This window comes from Oncorhynchus clarkii, chromosome 2 (assembly GCF_045791955.1).
Source record: "Oncorhynchus clarkii lewisi isolate Uvic-CL-2024 chromosome 2, UVic_Ocla_1.0, whole genome shotgun sequence".
Lineage (NCBI taxonomy): Eukaryota > Metazoa > Chordata > Actinopteri > Salmoniformes > Salmonidae > Oncorhynchus > Oncorhynchus clarkii.
Genome location: NC_092148.1, coordinates 43,391,806 through 43,414,216, shown reverse-complemented (window position 1 = coordinate 43,414,216; position 22,411 = coordinate 43,391,806). Strand labels below are relative to the sequence as shown.

Here is a 22,411-nt window from a genome sequence, read left to right as displayed (position 1 = left end):
TGTCCCTGTAAAAATTTTAAAAAACTCAAATTCAAGTAAAAAAAATAAGTTTCCTCGATTATAAACAGTTTGTGGACAGTGTGGGAACTGACCAATGGCAGGTACAAATGGGCGTGGATATCGAGAATTAACAGTCTGCAATTACACCTCATTGCAATATCATGGTCAATATCACAGTCTTTGGCAAGTTCACAGGACTAAATGAGAAGGGGTCCCTTTTCAGGAAACACCCCTTGGACATTTGCCCCATTCAAACCCTTCTGTCCTGCTCCAGGTTGGATGAAAGACCTGTACGTCAGAAAATATATTTCCACTGACAGGAAAAGTCTATCAATTCAATAATTAATAAAAGCAGAATAATCACGAGTCAAACACAGCTGTGTGTGATCCATGCATAGACCGTATGGATCCATGTCAGCCAATATTGTTTTTTAAATATTGCTCAGAAATGTATGTTTCAGAGATTCACCATGGAATGCAGCGAACAAAGATCAAAATATAAGCAGTAACACTACATGAGACAACAATCATGAATTAAGGTCAGTAAAATAGTATGATGCCAAGCAATTTATTGGACACTGATCGATTTGATGTCTGACCGACAGAAACCCACCAAAGGCCTTAGCTTACATTTTTCAATGGGCCAGGATGTTGGAGTTACATTGAAGGAAATGGGATAATGTGTACATGGTACATGGTTTAAAGAGAACGGGAGTAAATCAGGCTTGAAAAAGTCCAAGGAAGAAAACATGCTCATGAATAGAAAGATTGAGGAAAATAAAACTTAACTTTGCTCTGTGGATGGAGAAGGGTCAAAATCTTACATCTGTATTAACTACACAACATTCAAGTCATTTTTCTGAAATAAGGACTGGTTTCTTCATCGTCTCATAATCAGTATTTCCATAGTCAATAGTTTAAAAGATTTCATATTTCATCAACAACAAAAAAGTGACTAATGCAAGCATACTCTCACATGTTTACTTACACAAACACACTCAACATGCACTCCCAGAATCCAAGGACTTTAAGGCAAGAGTTTCCATTCAGGAAAAATACAAATAAAAAGTTTGCCCTCTCCACTTTGTTTTCCTTTCTTACACATAGCTTCCTCCTCGGTATTTGTGGCCCCCAGTCTTTGTCCTCACCCTTCTTAAAAAGACTCACACACACCACAGAGCGGGGGAGATGTGAGCTGAGCAGAGGGGGGGGGGGGGGCAGCAGAGAAGGCATTCTAAAAAGAGGAAGTGGAGCTGCTGAGGCTGGCGCCGATGGCGAATCACCATAGCCGATGCTGATGGAGGTTTCGACTGAGGACGGACCGGACATCTGAGGTGAACCTGAGATTGAGATGAAGATGGAAGAGAAACTGGAGAATTACTATGGTAAACAACAGACTAATGAATTCCCACTAGTCTTGGCCACTCATCACAGGTGTAATATCTTTGAGACATACCTCAGGGCGTCTAGCATGGGTAGCAGGTTAAGAAGAGCTGTGTCGCTTGGGTCGCTGAACCACGATTTGATGGGTATTGCATTGTCTGTGAGGTGAACACACAGATGTTTGACAAGAGGATAAGGAGACAGGACAGATTCACGATGACAGAAGAAAAGCCCCTTTTGAAACTTAGTTTGGAATAATAGTGTGGTAGATAGGAATTATATCTAAAGTGTATTTGGCTGTGTGAGTTGTAGCACAGAGCCTTGTATTCACACACCTTGACTTTTTACACATTGTTATGTTACAAAGTGGGATGTCAACTTATGTCAAAGTGAAAGAAAAATTATAGGATTTTTTAAAACATTTATTAAAAATAAAACACAAATATACAATACATATACAAAGGTATGTGGACACCCCTTCAAATTAGTGGATTTGGCTATTTCAGACATCCGTTTCTGACAGTTCTATAAAATCGAGCACACAGCCATACAATCTCCATAGACAAACATTGGCAGTAGAATGGCCTTACTGAAGAACTCAGTGCCTTTCAACATGGCACCATGATGGATTCCAACAAGTCAGTTCGTCAAATGTCAGCCCTTCTAGAGCTGCCCCAGTCAACTGTAAGTGGTAGGCAACACAAGCTCACAGAACAGGACTATTGAGTGCAGAAGCGTGTAGCGTGTAAAAATCATCTGTCCTCGGTTGCAACACTCACTACAGAGTTCCAAACTGCTTCTGGAAGCAACGTCAGCACAATAACTGTTCGTCAGGAGCTTCATGAAATGGGTTTCCATGGCCGAGCAGCCGCACACAAGCCTAAGATCACCATGTGCAATGCCACGTGTCACCTGGACTGGTGTAAAGCTCATCGCCATTGGACTCTGGAGAAGTGGAATACGTTCTCTGGAGTGATGAATCAAGCTTCACCATCTGGCAGTCCGACAGGAGAACGCTACCTGCCAAGATACATAGTGCCAACTGTAAAGTTTGGTGGAGGAATAATGGTCTGGGGCTGTTTTTCATGGTTCGGGCTAGGCCCCTTACTTCCAGTGAAGGGAAATCTTAACGATACCACATACAATGACATTCTAGATGATTCTGCGCTTCCAACTTTGAGGCAACAGTTTGGGGAAACCCTTTCCTGTTTCAGCATGACAACATCCCCGTGCACAAAGCGAGGTCCATACAGAAATGGTTTGTCGAGATCGGTGTGGAAGAACTTGACTGGCCTGCACAGCGACCTGACCTCAACCATATCGAACACCTTTTTTGGGGATGAATTGGAATGCTGACTGAGAGCCAGACCTAATCACCCAAAATCACTTTTGGCAGCAATTACAGCTGTGATTGTTTTGGGGTAAGTTTCTAAGAGCTTTGCATACCTGGATTGTACAATATTTGCACATGATTATTTGTTAAATTCTTCAAGCTCTGTCAAGTTAGTTGTTAATCATTGCTAGACAGCCATTTTCAAGTCTTGCCATAGATTTTCAAGACGATTTAAGTCAAAACTGTAACTAGACCACTAAGGAACGTTGGATTTCGTCTTTTTGATCATCGTCATCCTCCCTTTTCCTCGATCACAGCCATTAAACTCGGTTTTAAAATCACCATTGGCCTCATGGTGAAATCCCTGTGCGGTTTCCTTCCTCTCTGTCAACTGAGTTAAGAAGGACGCCTGTATCTTTGTAGTGACTGGGTGTATTGATACACCATCCAAAGCGCAATTGATCACTTCACCATGCTCACCCATTCACCCATCTACCAATAGGTGCCATTCTTTGTGAGGCATTGGAAACCCTCCCTGATCTTTGTGGTTGAATCTGTGCTTGAAATGTACTTCTTGACTGAGGGACCTTACAGATAATTGTATGTGTGGGATACCGAGATGAGGTAGTCATTCAAAAATAATGTTAAACACTATTATTATACACAGAGTCCATGCAACTTGTTAATCAAATGTTTACTCCTGAACTTATTTAGGCTTGCCATAACAAATGGGTTGAATACTTACTGCCTCAATACATTTCAGCTTTTCATTTGTTATTCATGTGTAAACATTTCAAAAAACACAATTCCACTTTGAGATTAAGTGGTACTTTGTCTAGATCATTGACACAAAATCTAAATGTAATCTATTTCAAATTCAGGCTGTAACAACAATGTGGGAAAGGTCAAGGGGTTTGAATACTTTCTGAAGGCACTGTACATGTAGTAAATATAACATCATAGCAGTTGCTTACCAGGGTGGCTGCGGTAGGCCCCAGGCGAGTTGTCCAGGATGACTACACTAGATAGATCGTTGTGCACCACAGAAAGATCTTTAATGTAACTACCCAGATCCAATGTACAGTGCTAGACAGAGAAAATAGGAATAAACGAGAGTTGTATATGTTGCAAATGAGTGACAAGTCTAACTGTACATCCTTTCTAGAGATAACCTCTAAATCAGGTGTGTCAAACAAATGTTGAAATGTTGCCCCACGGACCACATTCGGTCTTCATAGTCCTCTATCCATTGCTTTTGAAATTTTCGATGCTGCCTGACTGATGACTGTTATCAAGCTGGACAGAGTGAAGAGACTATAAATGTAGGTCCAATATCATTTCTACAGTTTCGATTTGGTTTTAGTCATTTCAATGTTGATTGACTGAGTTTTTTTAAATAAAACCACCCGCAGGTTGGATTGAATGGGCTTGCGGGCCGGATCCGGCGCGGGCCGTATATTTGACATCCCTGCTCTAAATAATGACAAATAGACATTCAGGGCCAGTTCCCTGGACACAGAATTAAAAGTTAATTGAAAGTGCTTAGTCTAGGACTAAGCTTAACCTGTGTCCAGGAAACCAGCCTTTAGAGTATAAGACTGAGCAGGGTGCATAACTGTACAGAGATGAAGTGAACCTGTGTCAGTAGGTTTGTTTACCTGTCTGTAGTATCTTCGTTTCAGGATGTCCCTGTCCTTGTCTAGCTTGTCAGACACAGCTGAGCCATAGATTTCCATACTGGCCGTGAAAACCACCAGCTCATACCACTGACTTACCTAAGAGATAAACAAACAGGCACACAAAAAAACAGGCAAGAGAGAACCACCAGACAAATGTGTTCAAAATAAGTACAAGTGATTAATCAATTGCAAATTAATGAACTGTAGTCTACAACCCCAGTTGATAATTGATGCTAGCTCAATGCACTTTTCACACACTTATCCTCATCCCCAAGAGCTACGGTAGAGAGAATAAACAACACAAGACTTAGAATTTCCTTAACCTCTTGAAAACCTACAAACACATGGAACTAATTTACATAGATTAATCCTCAATTTAAAAAAAAAAATATATATATATATATATATATATATATATATATATATATATATATATATATATATTAACTAGGCAAGTCGGTTAAGAACAAATTCTTATTTACAATGACGGCCTACACTGGCCAAACCCAGACGACGCTGGGCCAATTGTGCGTCGCCCTATGAGACTCCCAATCACGGTCGATTGTGATACAGTATATAACAATAATTATTTGGATATTGACACAAAAGGCACTATCACTCACCACTTCTAAGAAGAAGTCCACGTGCGGTCTTTTATGTACAAAAAACCTGACAGGATGTTTGTCGATTACCACCTTCACAAGAGAGAGAAATAAATAAATAATGAGGGAGAAAGAGAATAAGAGAGCAGGAAAGGTTAGGAAACATATTCCTGGAGTTAATGAGTGAACGATGAGTATTAGTCAGTCTGGTGTGTGTGTGTTGACAAGGTGATGTTAATAAATCAGTCAGACAGTAAACATATAGGCCATTACCTTTAGAATGAAGTCTGGGGGAGTGCCTGGTCTCACTGTGGGTCTCATCACCCCGTCATGGTGGGAGTGAATTAGGGTCTCGTCAAGGTCCAGCACCAGAATCTTCCTCTTAACGGCATCTGATGTGCAAGAGCGCAATCACATTCAACACCAGAGAGCAAAACTAAACAAGTAACCTCAAATGTATCAGTTTCTGCCTAAGCCATAAATCCCTGGTTTCATAGCCTGGTCTCAGATCTGTTTGTTCCCTCACACGAACTCTTACTGTCAATGTCATGACAATCATGATAGCGACATTAAGAGTTGTCAAGACAGCACAAAAAGATTTGGAACAAGGCTAAGAACCTTTGATCTTCTTATGAGACATTATTAGTTTGTGGTTGCCATGGCACCATGAAGTAGACTAGGCAGAGAGCTCCTCTAAAGATGTTTTATATTTTATGGTTTGTGTTTTCTTTATTTGATTTTATATTGGATTTTGTTAGCCTAGTAAGTTTTGATTATTTATATACCGATTCAACGGTGTTATGACACCGGCAAGAGTTCGTTTTGCCCAGAGGCTAACCAGCTTTCATTTGATTTGAAACTGGAGATGGCATAGGCTTGGACATCACAGAGGCTTGTTGTAGTGGATCTCTCACTCCAAGGAGGACTATCCCAATAATTGGCGCCCTATAGAAATCTAGAGGATACCGGCTTCACACAGGTGGGTGCAACATGTTGTTTGAGGAGTATCTACCCACTGAGTCTGCAGAGAAGCTGGGGATTGCAAGGGCTGGCCTGATGATCCGGACCCGTCTTACTTACTTTTTTCATCCAAAGAACTACATTAAAAAATATTTCTATTTCACCTTTATTTAACTAGGCAAGTCGGTTAAGAACAAATTCTTATTTACAATGACGGCCTACCCCGGCCAAACCCGGACGACGCTGGGCCAATTGTGTGCCGCCCTATGGAACTCCCAATCACAGCCGGATATGACTTTTGTTTTTAAGCATCTTTGAGATTATCTGTATAATGAAAAGCTCTATATAAAATAAATATATTATTATTATAGCATTGTTGAAAATAAACAGGATACTTACTGAGTCGGTTTATGAACACAGGCGACAGAGGTAATGTGTCATAACGCACTGTTTGGTACTGGATTACCTGCACAGGAAGAGATGAGCAACTGTCAAAATTGAGAACCTGAAGAATGACAAATTCCAAAAAGTTGTTCTTATAAACACAATAAGGTTAGGCCATTTGTTAGATACATTGTAGAGCAATAGCAGTGTGCCGGAGTTGTCAAATTTTGATTTTTTTTTACTATGCACCTGGAATTACATAAGAATTCAATGGGTTCCAGACATATGTGAAATTACATTCCAATGACACCAACACAGTTTGGCACTGCTCTATTTCTTTCAAATACTCCAACATAGATACATACAGTGGTTCTCCTCCAGGAATCACACTTCAATTTGCCCTCTGCACCAGGGCTATATTTAACACACATATGCAAGCACACATGTACACACATCCTCAGCTGTCCAGGACTGTCAAACAGACGCAACAGGGTAGTTAAGGCAGGCAGCCTTGTGAGACCTTTGTGTACACACACAGATAGAATAGGATACTTTCGCTTGTACTGTAGAGCTGATAAAAACAAAAAACCTGCTCAGTCACCACGCTTTATTGACAGAATATCCAGCGTACCATGCTGTGTGAATACAGTGTGAAGTCAGTAGTATGCAAGCTATTGCCTTCTCCTTTTCCTACTACAGTGGATTGGTTCGGTTCTGCAGCAAAAAGTTGTTATAGGACCAGCTGAACAATGGAGTGAGTGGCTAATAGGGCTTACCACGCTGATTATAGTTGGCTGGTTGAAGAAAATACCCCACTTAGTCAAGTGGTTACATAAAACAGGGAAAGGTCATCCAAATGGGTTGTTTGTCTGAAGAGCCATTATCCCATCTGAACAGATGGGAAGCTCTAGGTTACACTACAGAGAGTCGACAGAGAGGGGTTGTTTGTCTGAAGAGCCATTATCCCATCTGAACAGATGGGAAGCTCTAGGTTACACTACAGAGAGTCAACAGAGTGGGGTTGTTTGTCTGAAGAGCCATTATCCCATCTGAACAGATGGGAAGCTCTAGGTTACACTACAGAGAGTCAACAGAGTGGGGTTGATTGTCTGAAGAGCCATTATCCCATCTGAACATCTAGGTTACACTACAGTGAGTCAACAGAGAGGAAATATACAACCATCTATCCAGCAAGGATTTCTACTAGGCAATTTTTTATTTTACCTTTATTTAACTAGGCAAGTCAGTTAAGAACAAATTCTCATTTTCAATGACAGTGGTTTAACTGCCTGTTCAGGGGCAGAACGACAGATTTGCACCATGTCAGCTTGGGGGTTTGAACTTGCAACCTTCCGGTTACTAGTCCAACGCTCTAACCACTAGGCTACCCTGCCACCCCCGAAACCTGCTATACAGCTAAACTGGTAATAAAATATTTGAAGAAAAATGATAATCATATTTTATGAGAGAACTTGGTTTAGGTCTTGTAAAAGACAGCATTTGTACTTTTTTGTAAAAAGTTTAGTCAGATTCAGATGTTTTGGTTCATCCACAGCTCTTCCCTTTCTTATTTTCAAGTATGAAGAAATGGTACTATTTCAGAGTGTGTATAGAGTTCCCAGCTCTGCTTAGTTACACCTGAAACATCTAATCCGTATCCAAAGTCCCGAGTCCAATCATCACCATGTTCATACAGTGTCATAAACACTGTCCACAACACTGTCCATGACAGGCGATAGAGGACAGCTTCTTCCTGTGCATTGCATTCTCTCTCTATATATATATATATATATATATATATATATATATATATTGGTGTGTGTGTGTGAGCTTCAGATGGACCGTCTCAAGAGCATTGGCAAGTCCAAATGGGCCAAGTGTGTGCTATTAGTTTATCCAACTATCATTATCCGAGTGATATTGATTAGGGAAATTCCATAGTAGGAGGCCAATGTATTACAAATACATTTCTAGAATACTCACCGTCCTTAAATGTTTCCTGAGTATGTACAGAATAAACCCCCATATTCTAGACGTCACTCCGAGGAAAGTGCGAATGCCAAGTAAACACTGACGGGTCTTCAGCATTTCGACAGTCACTCAAACAGTATTCTCGGCACAAATAGCGGTACAGCCCGAGAGACTCCGGTTGAGTCGGGTCCCCAGCCTCTTCCCTCCAGAACCTGCAGCTGCAGGTCAAGTAGACACCGGCCAATAGCAATCGTGTGCTCAGTTCAAATCCTACTTTCGCCACACTCGATTGAAAATGAATGAAGAAAAACCCCTTTTAAAAAGTAGCTAAACCGTCATTAAAAATGAAAGCGATGAATCCAGGCGAGTAGCAACTAGCATTCGCTGGTTCTCGGTCGCTAGTTTAGCTAGCCCTGGTAAGCTAGAAAAGTGTATAAAAGGAAACGTCCTTATAAAATACCAACGATACAATTCTAACTTTGCTTAGTTAGGTTGACAAATTGAAGTTGGTTGACGAAATATGCCAAAGTCCCAACTAGACGCCGTCAACACATACTTCAAACAAATCCGGAACTGGACAGCACGCCGCCATAACTACGTGGTTTCGACTAGGCGGTATACATGCCACGTTTACGTGCTATTCAGAACTAGGAAACTATAAAATGCCAACTTGCTAACTGAGTGAATGCGGCACGTGTATAACTATAAACTATTAGCAAGTCGGACATTTCAGAGTTCCCTAGTTCCGACCAGAAAATGAATGCAGCAACAGTTACGACCGGAAGTGACCTTTTCGTAGCCGGTTGAGAGAAGCTCGTGAGGCATTTAAGCCCTGAACATCGCCTGACAGGCAGCCATGTATCCCATGCTGCGTACAGCCCCAAGACCAGAGTCAATTGCATGCAACGAACAACGAGCCATAGAGCCACATTCAAACAGAGACAGAAAGCTGAAGCCTAGGGGATGGATCGAAATGTACACAATGGGTATCTGAAGGAAAATGGGGTGGGTCATACTTTTTCAATTTCAGTTTAAGAGAGTTTTTATTTTGTATTAATCTAGTCCAGGGGAGGGTCATGCAATTTGTAATTTATGAAACGTCAATATTTCTTAGTGTTTTAGAATTAGTTCTCATCTCTGATTCTCTGCTGGGCACACAATATCAAGTACAATTATAGTCTAAGTGTTAAGTGTTGTCTCAATCTAATGATCCATAGCCTAAAGTCTACAAAGCGCATGCTTAGTGAAGCAGATAATAAACGTATATATATATATATATATTTTTTTTTTAAGCTAGCTGCTGGGATGGTGTTAATTAAACTAGGCTGCATTAAACACTGCAATGGATATTCCAATCCTGAACCCCGGCCTGCTTTGCTCTTGCTGATCAAAATCTTAGATTTTTGATTAGGCCATAGTCTGATCTTGTGCATGGCCTAGCCTATAATCTATGTTGTGTTCAGTTTGAAAAGGAGAGTGTGAAGATGAGGAGGAGGACAGGCGGTCAAGTTTGATAACTTGCATCTACTATAATTGATTTGATTACAAACAATATGTTTCTTGCCCATGATGTCAGCTTATTTATCAGAGTTATTGACCTCAGAATAAGCCAGATTCAACTGATTTACATTGTGGTGCTGAAATTTGAAGCAGTGCCACAATCAATCGGAAATGGACAGCTCATGGTGCTGAAAGTAGGCAAATTTGAGTAGGCATAATTCATTTAAACTGTATTCAATGTAATGAGACTTTACTAACAACAAGAGGGCTTTGTGTTGGAGCCTATTTCTTCCTATTTAAGAAATAAGAACTAGGCATAACTGTTTGACAGATGAAATTGGGCTATAGGCTGCTATATATCAATTCCTCCATCCACCATGCACTCTTTAAATAGCCTACCGCCGTGTCAGTGAAGGGCTGTTAAGTTAAAACCAAGACTCAAATTGAGTAGGTATGAGAGGGTATGCCATAAGTCAAATTTTTATTAAAGAAAATAGCAAAAAGCACAGGCCTACCCCTTGTTAGCTTAAGATTTAGAAGAAAATAAAACACATCTGATTATATAATGTGATCTAAGCTTTGGTCTGCAATGCTTTATGCTAGAAACAAGCTGTAAAATCCTCTAAAGGTTCTACAGCTGCACCATCGAGAGCATCACTGCCTGGTGTGGCAACTGCTCGGCCTCTGACCACAAGGCACTACAGAGGGTAGTGCGTACGGCCCAGTACATCACTGGGGCCAAGCTTCCTGCCATTCAGGACCTCTATACCAGGTGGTGTCAGAGGAAGGCCCTAAAAATTGTCAAAGATTCCAGCCACCCTAGTCATAGACGGTTCTCTCTGCTACCGCATGGCAAGCAGTACCAGAGCGCCAAGTCTAGGTTCAAGAGGCTTCTAAACAGATTCTACCCCCAAGCCATAAGACTCCTGAACATCTAATCAAATGGTTACCCAGACTATTTGCATGAAACACCTCCCCCTTTTTACGCTGCTGCTACTCTCTGTTATCTATGCATATTCACTTTAATAACTGGCAGCTTCATTAAATAGTACCTGGGAAACACCAGTCTCAACGTCAACAGTGAAGAGGCGACTCTGGGATGCTGGCCTTCTAGGCAGAGTTCCTCTGTCTAGTGTCTGTGTTCTTTTGCCCATCTTAATCTTTTCTTTTTATTGGCCAGTCTGAGATGCGGCTTTTTCTTTGCAACTTTGCCTAGAAGGCCAGCATCCCGGAGTCGCCTCTTCACTGTTGACGTTGAGACTGGTGTTTTGAGGGTACTATTTAAATGAAGTTGCCAGGTGTGGACTTGTCTGTTTCTCAAACTAGACACTCTAATGTGCTCACTTGTGCACCGGGGCCTCTCACTCTTCTTTCTATTCTGGTTAGAGCCAGTTTGCGCTGTTCTGTGAAGGGAGTAGTACACAGCGTTGTACGAGATCTTCAGTTTCTTGGCAATTTCTCGCTAGGATTAGCCTTCATTTCTCAGAACAAGAATAGACTGACGAGTTTCAGAAGAAAGGTCTTTGTTTCTAGCCATTTTGAGCCTGTAACCGACCCCATAAATGCTGATGCTCCAGATACTCAACTAGTCTAAAGAAGGCCAGTTTTATTGCTTCTTTAGTCAGAACAACAGTTTTAACATAATTGCAAAAGGGTTTTCTAATAATCAATTGGCCTTTTAAAATTATAAACTTGGATTAGCTAACACATTGTGCCATTGGAACACAGGAGAGATGGTTGCTGATAAAGGGCCTCTGTATGCCTAAGTAGATATTCCATAAATAATCTGTTGCTTCCAGATACAATAGTCATTTACAACATTAACAATGTCTACACTGTATTTCTGATCAATTTGATGTTATTTTAATGGACAAAAGAAATAGCTTTTCTTTCAAAAACAAGGAAATTTCTAAGTGATCGCAAACCTTTGAACGGTAATGTGCATATTACCTCAATTACCTCGACTAACCGGTGCCCCCCGCACATTGACTCTGTACCGGTACCCCCTGAATATAGCCTCGCTATTGTTATTTTACTGCTGCTCTTTAATTATTTGTTACTTTTATGTCTTATTATTGTTTTGGGATATTATTATTTTTTCACTACATTGTTGGTTAAGGGCTTGTAAGGATTCCACTGTAAGGTCTACAACTGTTGTATTCGGCATATGTGACTAATAATATTTGATTTGATTTAAAAAATACAGTGGGAAAGATGTGACTCAGATGCATATGAGGAGATCATTATTTTGTTTCTTTGACATTCAGATGCTGAACTACAACCTGCTATAGCCGAGAGGACAAAACATTTACTTTGTTTGGGAAGTAATCTAATTCTGTCACTACCAATTTATTAAGCTAGTCACTTTCTGTAGAATAAAATATGTTTAAACCCAGACAGCTTTTAGGGAAACACTTGTGGCCTACTTTCGTTGGAGTAAGCCATGGAAGAAGAGTAGCCAGCAGTTAAAGCTTATATTTTTCTGAATCAGTAGGCCTACTCTGTTTGGTGTAGAAAGGTAGGCCTAACTTTTTAAAGTACCATGCTCAGATTTCTAATGATGGCTCAGATTTCATTATTAGCAAAAATGGACAGTTTTGTTAGAAACAAAACACACCAATTTGGCATAAGAAAATATAATAAAATGAACACAGGCCTATTTTTCTGTCCATTCTTAGCCTGTAATTTGCCATATTCTTTAATACAAAGTAGACCTCTCATACCCCCTCAATTCGAGTGTTGGTTGTAACTTAGCCTACTACCGTGTCAGTGAAGGGCTGTTATTTAAAGAGTGCATGGTGGATGGAGGTGACATAGAATTGCATGAAATGTTTATAAAGGGCTTTTTTTTTTCTCAGACCTGCAAATACAATGATATATTCATGCAATGCTTTTACTATATATATGAGATCTTTCTACCCCTACACTTGTCCATGGTGGTCTGCAACCCCACAACCTTCTGGCCCGCAACCCTGTGCGCTATCAAAATTCCTGCGTTGCCATGTAATAGTTAGAGGATGAAGAACAGTTTCTAAAAATGGTCTGTCCAAGAAGTGAGGGTATAGATTAGAACTGTAGACATGTTCTCTGCTATCCACTTTACATTGGAATTAATATTTTGGGTATAGGTAAAGGTTGCTTGTTTTTTTAAGCGTTCAGAGAGGGTTTAGGTAAATATATTTTGCTGAAGGGAGGGCCATCCATTTTCTCCATGTAAGACTTATTACGTTCACTCCCTGAAGGAAAAAAATATAATATAGCTAGCATCTTTTAAAATTAAGGTAATTTAGCTAGCTAGTCTTGTGAGCTAGCTTGCTAGCTAGCTAGGCCGTCTTGTGAGCTAGCTAGCAAACTGGCAAGTTATTTATGCTGGTTGTTAGCTTGCAAAACTAATATTTATATAATTCTAACACTTAATGTTTTGTGGATAATATTTAAATTTACAGAGTTCCATTCCTGACAGGCTGAAAATATTAGCTTTCAGAATCAATAGAAGCCTCGGAGGCTGATAAGGCAGGATGCTGCCTTGTAGGCTGTTTAATGTGCAAAGCTCCTTGCAGGCATATTAGCCAGCAAAGTGCCTTATAGGCTGATGCATATGATCCAGTGGGTGAGCTCTATTCCAAACGGTTTATTGTCACACACTAAATAGGTACAGTGAAATGTATTGCTTTAGAGGGTCAGCCAAAGTAGTACAGTGCCCCTCAAACAAATTAGAGTTGAAGGAGAATTTCACAATGGCTCTGCCATAATCATATCTAATGTTAACAACATTACGTTTTAGTCATAGATAAATAAATAACTCCTCAGCGATCTCAAACGGGTGTCTTTAAATTTCACTGTTAGAATCCGAAAGTTCCTACTTCCAGTCTATTTGTCTGCTCATAGTTTACCACAAACTCCTGCATTCATAGCAAATGTACAGGGAAAGTACTCAGACCCCTTGACTTTTTGTTACATTACAGCCTTATTCTAAAATCTTTTTTTTTTAAATGTCCCTCATCAATCTACATACAATAACCAAAAATGACGAAGCGAAAACAGGTTTTTAGAAATGTTTGTAAATGTATTAAAAAGGAAAAACATTAATACCTAAGTATTCTATGAGACACTAAATAAAACTCAGGTGCATCGGGTTTCCGTTCTTCATCCTTGAGATGTTTCGACAACTTGATTGATTCTTCTAGAGAAGTTCTGAGGTCACAGACTTGCTTGCTACTAGCTACTTGGTGTGTTGTTCATTCAGTTTAACTGCACCCTCAATGGCCATGTCTTGAAATATGCAGACAGTCAAATTATTAGTAGATTTACATTGTAATACTTCTGACAGCCAACTTTATAACTCTGCCCATAACTTTTGGACTTCATAGCGTTCCCAGAAGACATGGATTATTGCGTCATTGTTAGTTTTACATTTAAGACATGACTCTACCGTTATTGTCACGACTTCTACCGGGGGTAACTCCTCTCCCTGTTCGGGCGGCGCTCGGCGCTCGGCGTCGCCGGTCTACTAGCCACTACCGATCCCTTTTTCTTTTTCTGGTTGTTTTGTCTGTGTTCCTTTTCACACCTGGTTTTCAATTGCTTTGATTTCTGTGGGTATATAGGGCAGCTGTTACCTGCCGTAATTCGTGCAGGATTAGACTTGTGTGTGTTGCGTTCGATGGTATTTGATGTTTGTTGTTTTTTCGCATTTACGCACGTGTATGTAAAGTGTCGGAACTGTGTTAGTTCCTCCGTGTGTTTGCACGATTATTCGAGAGCGTAGTTTTGGGATTTTTGTTCTGTGCCATTTGCATTGCTGGACCATTATTAAACACGCTCCTCAGACATCCCTGCTCTCCTGCGCCTGACTCCTACACCTCTCACCAAGACGCATGTTATCACAGAATCCTGCACCAATATAATTATGGAGTCAGCAGGAGCGGACGCACTTCCAGGGTCCGTGGAGGAGCGAGTTCAACACCACACGGCAGTGTTACACCGACTGGGGACCGCCATGGATCAGGTGATGGCGAAGATGGAGAGATGGGAGAGAGGTGGCCTTCCCACACCGTTATCAGCTACACCCCAACCAGTACCACTACCCTCTCCTTCATTGCCTGAGCACAGTGGAATTCGACTCGCCCTCCCGAGGGAGTATGATGGGACGGCGGCCGGGTGCCAGGGCTTCTTACTCCAGATGGACCTATACCTGGCGACCGTTCGTCCGGCTCCTTCGGGGGGTGAGAGCGTGAACGCCCTCGTCTCCTGCCTCGCAGGTAAAGCCCTGGAGTGGGCCAACGCGGTGTGGAACGATCCTGACTCGGCGAGGGACCACTACCCAGAGTTCACCCGCCGCTTTCGGGCCGTGTTTGATCACCCACCTGAGGGTCGAGCGGCGGGTGAACGGCTGTTCCATCTGAGGCAGGAGAGGAGGAGTGCTCAGGACTTTGCTCTAGAGTTCCGGACCTTGGCCGCTGGCGCGGGATGGAACGACAGGGCCTTGATCGATCACTATAGGTGTAGTTTGCGTGAGGACGTCCGTAGGGAGCTGGCCTGTAGAGACACCACCCTGTCCTTGGACCAATTGATCGACATGTCCATTCGGTTGGACAACTTGCTGGCGACCCGCGGACGTCCAGATCGGGCTCTGTCAGTTCCATCTCCCAGCTCCACCACTCCAACACCCATGGAGCTAGGAGGTGCTTCAGCGAGGGCGACCGGAGGAGGGGGCCTTTCCTGTGCCAGCTGTGGTCGCAGAGGGCACACTGCTGACCGGTGCTGGGAGGGCCCCCCCGGGAGTCGAGACGCCAGGCCGAGCACTGCCCGGACACCTCAGGTGAGTCGGCACCAGGCTCACCCAGAGCCCCCTGTTGGTCACGTGTATGTATGGATTGTTTTTCCTAAATTTTCCCCTCTTTCCCGGCATAAGGCGCTAGTAGATTCAGGCGCGGCGGGGAATTTTATTGACCGCGGTTTAGCGAACAGGTTAGGGATTCCCCTTGTTCAGCTGGATAAACCCTTCCCAGTGCACGCCTTAGATAGCCGACCATTAGGGTCAGGGCTAGTCAGGGAGGCCACGGCTCCACTGGATATGGTTACGCAGGAGGGTCATGAGGAGAGAATTAGTCTCTTCCTCATTGATTCTCCTGCGTTTCCGGTGGTGTTGGGGATCCCCTGGTTGGCCCGTCACAACCCCAGGATTTCGTGGCAACAGAGGGCTCTACAGGGGTGGTCGGAGGAGTGCTCAGGCAGGTGTGTAGGAGTTTCCATCGGTGCTACAACGGTGGAGAGTCCAGACCAAGTCTCCACCGTGCACATTCCCTCAGAATATGCCGATTTGACTATCGCCTTCTGTAAAAAGAAGGCGACCCAATTACCACCTCATCGACGAGGGGATTGTGCGATAAATCTCCTGGTAGGCGCTGCACTTCCCAGGAGTCACATGTATCCCCTGTCACAGGAGGAGACGGTGGCTATGGAGACATACATATCGGAATCTCTGGGGCAGGGGTTCATTCAGCCCTCCATCTCACCTGCCTCCTTGAGTTTATTTTTTGTGAAGAAGAAGGAGGGTGGTCTGCGTCCGTGCATTGACTATAGAGGTCTAAATTCCATCACGGTGGGGTATAGTTACCCGCTACCTCTCATTGCCACGGCGATTGAGTCATTTCACGGAGCACGGTTTTTCACAAAACTGGATCTCAGGAGTGCATATAACTTGGTGCGTATCCGGAAGGGAGATGAGTGGAAGACGGCGTTTAGTACCACATCCGGCCATTATGAGTACCTCGTCATGCCGTACGGGTTGAAGAATGCTCCAGCAGTCTTCCAATCTTTTGTGGATGAGATTCTCAGGGATCTGCACAGTCAGGGTGTGGTGGTTTACATCGATGATATTCTGGTCTATTCCGCTACACGGGCCGCGCATGTGTCTCTGGTGCGCAGGGTACTTGGGAGACTGTTGGAGCATGACCTGTACGTCAAGGCTGAGAAATGCTCGTTCTTCCAACAGGCCGTCTCCTTCCTTGGATATCGCATTTCCACATCGGGGTTGGTGATGGAGGATGACCGCATTGCAGCCGTGAGTAATTGGCCGACTCCAACCACGGTAAAGGAGGTGCAGCGGTTCTTAGGGTTTGCCAACTACTACCGGAGGTTTATCCGGGGTTTTGGGCAGGTGGCTGCGCCCATTACGTCACTGCTGAAGGGGGGGCCGACGCGTCTGGGGTGGTCGGCTGAGGCGGACAGGGCTTTTGGTCGCCTGAAGGCTCTTTTTACCTCGGCTCCCGTGCTGGCGCATCCGGACCCCTCTTTGGCATTTATAGTGGAGGTGGACGCATCCGAGGCTGGGGTTGGAGCCGTGCTCTCCCAGCGCTCGGGTTCGCCACCGAAGCTCCGCCCCTGTGCTTTCTTTTCTCAGAAGCTCAGCCCGGCGGAGCGAAACTATGACGTGGGGGATCGGGAGCTGCTAGCTGTTGTCAGAGCCCTAAAGGTGTGGAGACATTGGCTTGAGGGGGCCCAGCACCCTTTCCTCATCTGGACTGACCACCGTAATCTAGAGTACATTCGGGCAGCGAGGAGACTGAACCCTCGTCAGGCAAGGTGGGCCATGTTTTTCACCCGATTTAGGTTTACCATCTCCTATAGACCAGGCTCCCAGAACACTAAGGCAGACGCACTGTCCCGACTATACGGAGGAGCGGGCCATTGATCCTGCGCCCATCCTCCCGGCTTCTTGTCTAGTGGCACCTGTAAGGTGGGAGGTGGATGCAGACATTGAGCGAGCATCGCGTGTTGAGCCCACTCCACCACAATGTCCAGCGGGACGGGTGTATGTTCCGCTGGAGGTTAGAGACAGGTTAATTTGGTGGGCTCACACATCCCCCTCCTCTGGTCATCCGGGGATTGGGAGGACGGTGCGATGTCTTAGTGGGAAGTACTGGTGGACCACTTTAGCCAAGGACGTGAGGGTTTATGTGTCCTCCTGCTCAGTGTGCGCTCAGTGCAAGGCTCCTAGGCACCTGCCCAGAGGGAAGTTACAACCCCTTCCCGTTCCACAGCGGCCTTGGTCACACCTGTCGGTTGACTTCTTGACCGATCTGCCACCGTCAGGGGCAACACCACAATCCTGGTCGTTGTGGATCGGTTTTCTAAGTCCTGTCGTCTCCTCCCTTTGCCCGGTCTCCCTACGGCCCTACAGACGGCGGAGGCCCTGTTTACTCACGTCTTCCGGCACTACGGGGTGCCTGAGGATATTGTTTCTGATCGGGGTCCCCAGTTCACGTCCAGGGTGTGGAAGGCTTTCATGGAACGTTTGGGGGTCTCGGTCAGCCTGACCTCTGGGTTTCACCCCGAGAGTAATGGGCAGGTGGAAAGAGTGAACCAGGATGTGGGTAGGTTTCTGCGGTCGTATTGCCAGGACCGGCCAGGGGAGTGGGCGAAGTACATCCCCTGGGCGGAGATGGCCCAGAACTCACTCCCCCACTCCTCTACGAACCTGTCGCCCTTCCAATGTGTGTTGGGCTATCAGCCGGTCCTGGTACCATGGCATCAGAGCCAGACCGAGGCTCCTGCGGTGGACGATTGGGTGAAACGCTCAAGGGAAACCTGGGAGGCCGCCCATGGGTACCTTAAACGGGCCGAAGCACGGCAGAAGGCCAGTGCCGACCGCCATCGCAGCGAGGCCCCGGTGTACACACCGGGGGACCGGGTCTGGCTCTCGACCCGAAACCTGCCCCTCCACCTGCCCTGCCGGAAGCTGGGTCCGCGATTTGTGGGGCCATTCAAAGTCCTGAGGAGAATAAACGAGGTGTGTTATAGGTTACAGCTCCCCCCGTATTACCGTATTAACCCCTCGTTTCATGTGTCTCTCCTCAGGCCGGTGGTGGCTGGTCCGCTTCAAGAAGATGAGGTGCGGGAGGTCCCTCCGCCCCCCCCTGGACATCGGGGGGGCGCCGGCGTATGCAGTTCGGTCCATACTGGACTCGAGGCGTCGGGTGGGGGGTCTTCAGTACCTCGTGGACTGGGAGGGGTACGGTCCGGAGGAGAGATGCTGGGTGCCGGTGGAGGACGTACTGGATCCTCCTATGCTAAGGGAGTTTCACCGCCTCCATCCGGATCGCCCTGCGCCTCGTCCTCCGGGTCGTCCTCGAGGCCGGCGTCGTCGCGCTGCGGGAGCCGCGCGTCAGGGGGGGGGTACTGTCACGACTTCTACCGGGGGTAACTCCTCTCCTCTCTTTCACACCTGGTTTTCAATTGCTTTGATTTCTGTGGGTATATAGGGCAGCTGTTACCTGCCGTAATTCGTGCAGGATTAGACTTGTGTGTATTGCGTTCGATGGTATTTGATGTTTGTTGTTTTTTCGCATTTACGCACGTGTATGTAAAGTGTCGGAACTGTGTTAGTTCCTCCGTGTGTTTGCACGATTATTCGAGAGCGTAGTTTTGGGATTTTTGTTCTGTGCCATTTGCATTGCTGGACTATTATTAAACACGCTCCTCAGACATCCCTGCTCTCCTGCGCCTGACTCCTACACCTCTCACCAAGACGCATGTTATCACAGTTATGCTATAGATTTAGGGAATTTTGTATAATACAGTTGAAGTCGGAAGTTTACATACACTTAGGTTGGAGTCATTAAAACTCGTTTTTCAACCACTCTACAAATTTCTTGTTAACAAACTATAGTTTTGGCAAGTCGGGTAGGACATCTACTTTGTGCCTGACACAAGTCATTTTTCCAACAATTGTTCACAGACAGATTATTTAACTTATAAATTCACTGTATCACAATTCCAGTGGGTCAGAAGTTTACATACACTTTGCACTTTGCATACAACTGCACATGGGGACAAAAATTGTACTTTTTGGAGAAATGTCCTCTGGTCTGATGAAACAAAAATAGAGCTGTTTGGCCATAATGAAAATCGTTATGTTTGGAGGAAAAGGGGGGAAACTTCCAAGCCGAAAAACCCCATCCTAACCGTGAAGCACGGGGGTGGCAGCATCATGTTGTGGGGGTGCTTTGCTGCAGGAGGGACTGGTGCACTTCACAAAATAGATGGCATCATGAGGTAAGAAAATGATGTGGATATATTGAAGCAACATAAAGCTTGGTCGCAAATGGGTTAAAGCTTGGTTGCAAATGGGTCTTCCAAATGGACAATGACCCCAAGCATACTTCCAAAGTTGTGGCAAAATGGCTTAAAGATCACAAACTCAAGGTATTGGAGTGGCCATCACAAAGCCCTGATCTCAATCCTATAGAAAATATGTGGGCAGAACTGAAAAAGCTTGTGCGAGCAAGGAGGTCTACAAACCTGACTCAGTTACACCAGCTCTGTCAGGAGGAATGGGCCAAAATTCACCCAACTTATTGTGGGAAGCATGTGGGAGGTTACCCGAAACGTTTGACCCAAGTTAATCAATTTAAAGGCAATGCTACCAAATACTAATTGAGTGTATGTAAACTTCTGACCCACAGGGAATGTGATGAAAAAAATAAAAGCTGAAATAAATCACTCTCTCAACTACTCTGTATTATTCTGACATTTCACATTCAAATAAAATAAAGTGGTGATCCTAACTGACCTAAGACAGGGAATTTTTACTCAGATTAAATGTCAGGAATTGTGAAAAACTGAGTTGAAATGTATTTGGCTAAGGTGTATCTAAACTTCCGACTTGAACTAAATATTCTGTACATTAGTTTTTGTTAACAGTAATGTCATTAGTTATGTTCCAACATTCCCTCCATCTTATCAGTTATTTTTATGTCTTGGTTACAGCAGCTCATTTTTTTCTAAGAGATTGTCAGTTGGATAGGCTCACTGCAAGGTTTTGTATATCTTACCTATCATATGAATATAATTTTCAGACTCAAATAGGATTCCCTTAAGATTGCTATCATGTTCAAAAGATTTCAAAATGAAATTTCGTGATATGAAACTCTTAAGTTGCAAGGGTTTGAAAATAGCTACATTGGTCAGTCCAAAATTGTTTTTTAATTCTGTCATGGAGAATTTTTTTATTTCTTATTACCAAGTCATTTAGAGTTTCTATGCCTTTAGTTTTCCATGTGGATCAATTTATCGGTGAATTCTAAAAAGCTATCCATAGGGTTGTGATTTTTGGGAGTGATATTGATTCTTGTAGAATATGTTTAACTTTCTTCCATATTGTTATACTGTTCTTAACTATGAAGTTGTTCATGTTCTTAACTTTATCATTTAGACATGTGAACAAGATTCTGGGTATGAGTATGCACCCATTGTTCTTCTTAAGTGCATTTAACTGAACAGTAACTTCGGAAAGTATTCAGACCCCTTTACTTTTTCCACATTGTTACGTTATAGCCTTATTCTAAAATATATATTAAAAAATCTCAGCAATCTACAATACCTCAATAACGTTTTTTACATTTATTTTTGCAAATGTATTAAATATAAACAGAAATACTTTCAGGCCCATTGCTATGAGGCTTACAATTGAACTCCGGTGCATCCTGTTTCCATTCATCATCGTTGAAATGTTTCTACAACTTGATTGGAGTCCATCTGTGGTAAATTCAATTGATTGGATATGATTTGGAATGGCACACTCCTGTCTATATAAGCAAAAATCAAGCCATGAGGTTGACGAGATTGTCCGTAGAGCTCAGAGACAGGATTGTGTCGTGGCACAGATCTGGGGAAGGGAACCAAAAACATTTCTGCAGCATTGAAGGTCCCCAAGAACACAGTGGCCTCCATCATTCTTAAGTGGAGGAAGTTTGGAACCACCAAGGGTCTTCCTAGAGCTTGCCACCCGGCCAAACTGAGCAATCAGTGGAGAAGGGCCTTGATCAGGGAAGCAAGAACCTGATGGTCACTCTGAAAGAGCTCTAGAGTTCCTCTGTGGTGATGGGAGAAACTTCCAGAAGGACAACCATCTCTGCAGCACTCCACCAATCAGGTCTTTATGGTAGAGGGGCCAGATGGAAGCCACTCCTCAGTAAAAGGCACATGACAGCCTGCTTGGAGTTTGCCAACAGGCACCTAAAGACTCTCAGACCATGAGAAACAAGATTCAATGATCTAATGAAACCAAGATTGAACTCTTTGGCTTGATTGCCAAGCATCACATCTGGAGGAAACCTGGTGGCATCATCATGCTGTGGGGATGTTTTTCAGCGGCAGGGACTGGGAGACTAGTCAGGATCGAGGCAAAGATGAACAGAGCAAAGTTTAGATAGATTCTTGATGAAAACATTCCAACATGACAACTACCCTAAAAATTCAGCCAAGACAATGCAGGAGTGGTTTAGGGACAAGTCTCTGAAGGTCCTTGAGTGGCCCAGCCAAAGTCCGGACTTGAACCCGATCGAACATCTCTGGAGAGACGTGAAAATAGCTGTGCAGCAACGATCCCCATCCAACATGCCAGTTCTTCAAAGGATCTGCAGAGAACAATGGGAGAAACTCCCTATATACAGGTGTGTCAAGCTTACAGCGTCATATCCAAGAAGACTTGATGCTGTAATCGCTGCCAAAGTCTTTCAACAAAGTACTGAGTAAATGGCGACAGAGAGGATGGCTGACGCTTTACGTGCTCCTAACCAACTGTTGTTTTTTTA

At 43.9% G+C, this 22,411-nt stretch overlaps 1 protein-coding gene across 1 annotated transcript; it reads right to left on the bottom strand.

Annotated features, from left to right (window-relative positions):
* Positions 1-554: 554 nt before the first annotated feature.
* LOC139368162 (CTD nuclear envelope phosphatase 1A-like) lies at positions 555-9,074 on the bottom strand. The gene is made up of 8 exons (XM_071106768.1): positions 8,325-9,074; positions 6,357-6,423; positions 5,271-5,389; positions 5,019-5,090; positions 4,375-4,491; positions 3,691-3,802; positions 1,457-1,541; positions 555-1,340 (listed from the first exon to the last, which is right to left on the bottom strand). The coding sequence occupies exons 1-8, from the start codon at positions 8,427-8,429 to the stop codon at positions 1,280-1,282; spliced, it is 738 nt and encodes a 245-aa protein (XP_070962869.1). The 5' UTR covers positions 8,430-9,074; the 3' UTR covers positions 555-1,279.
* Positions 9,075-22,411: the final 13,337 nt, after the last annotated feature.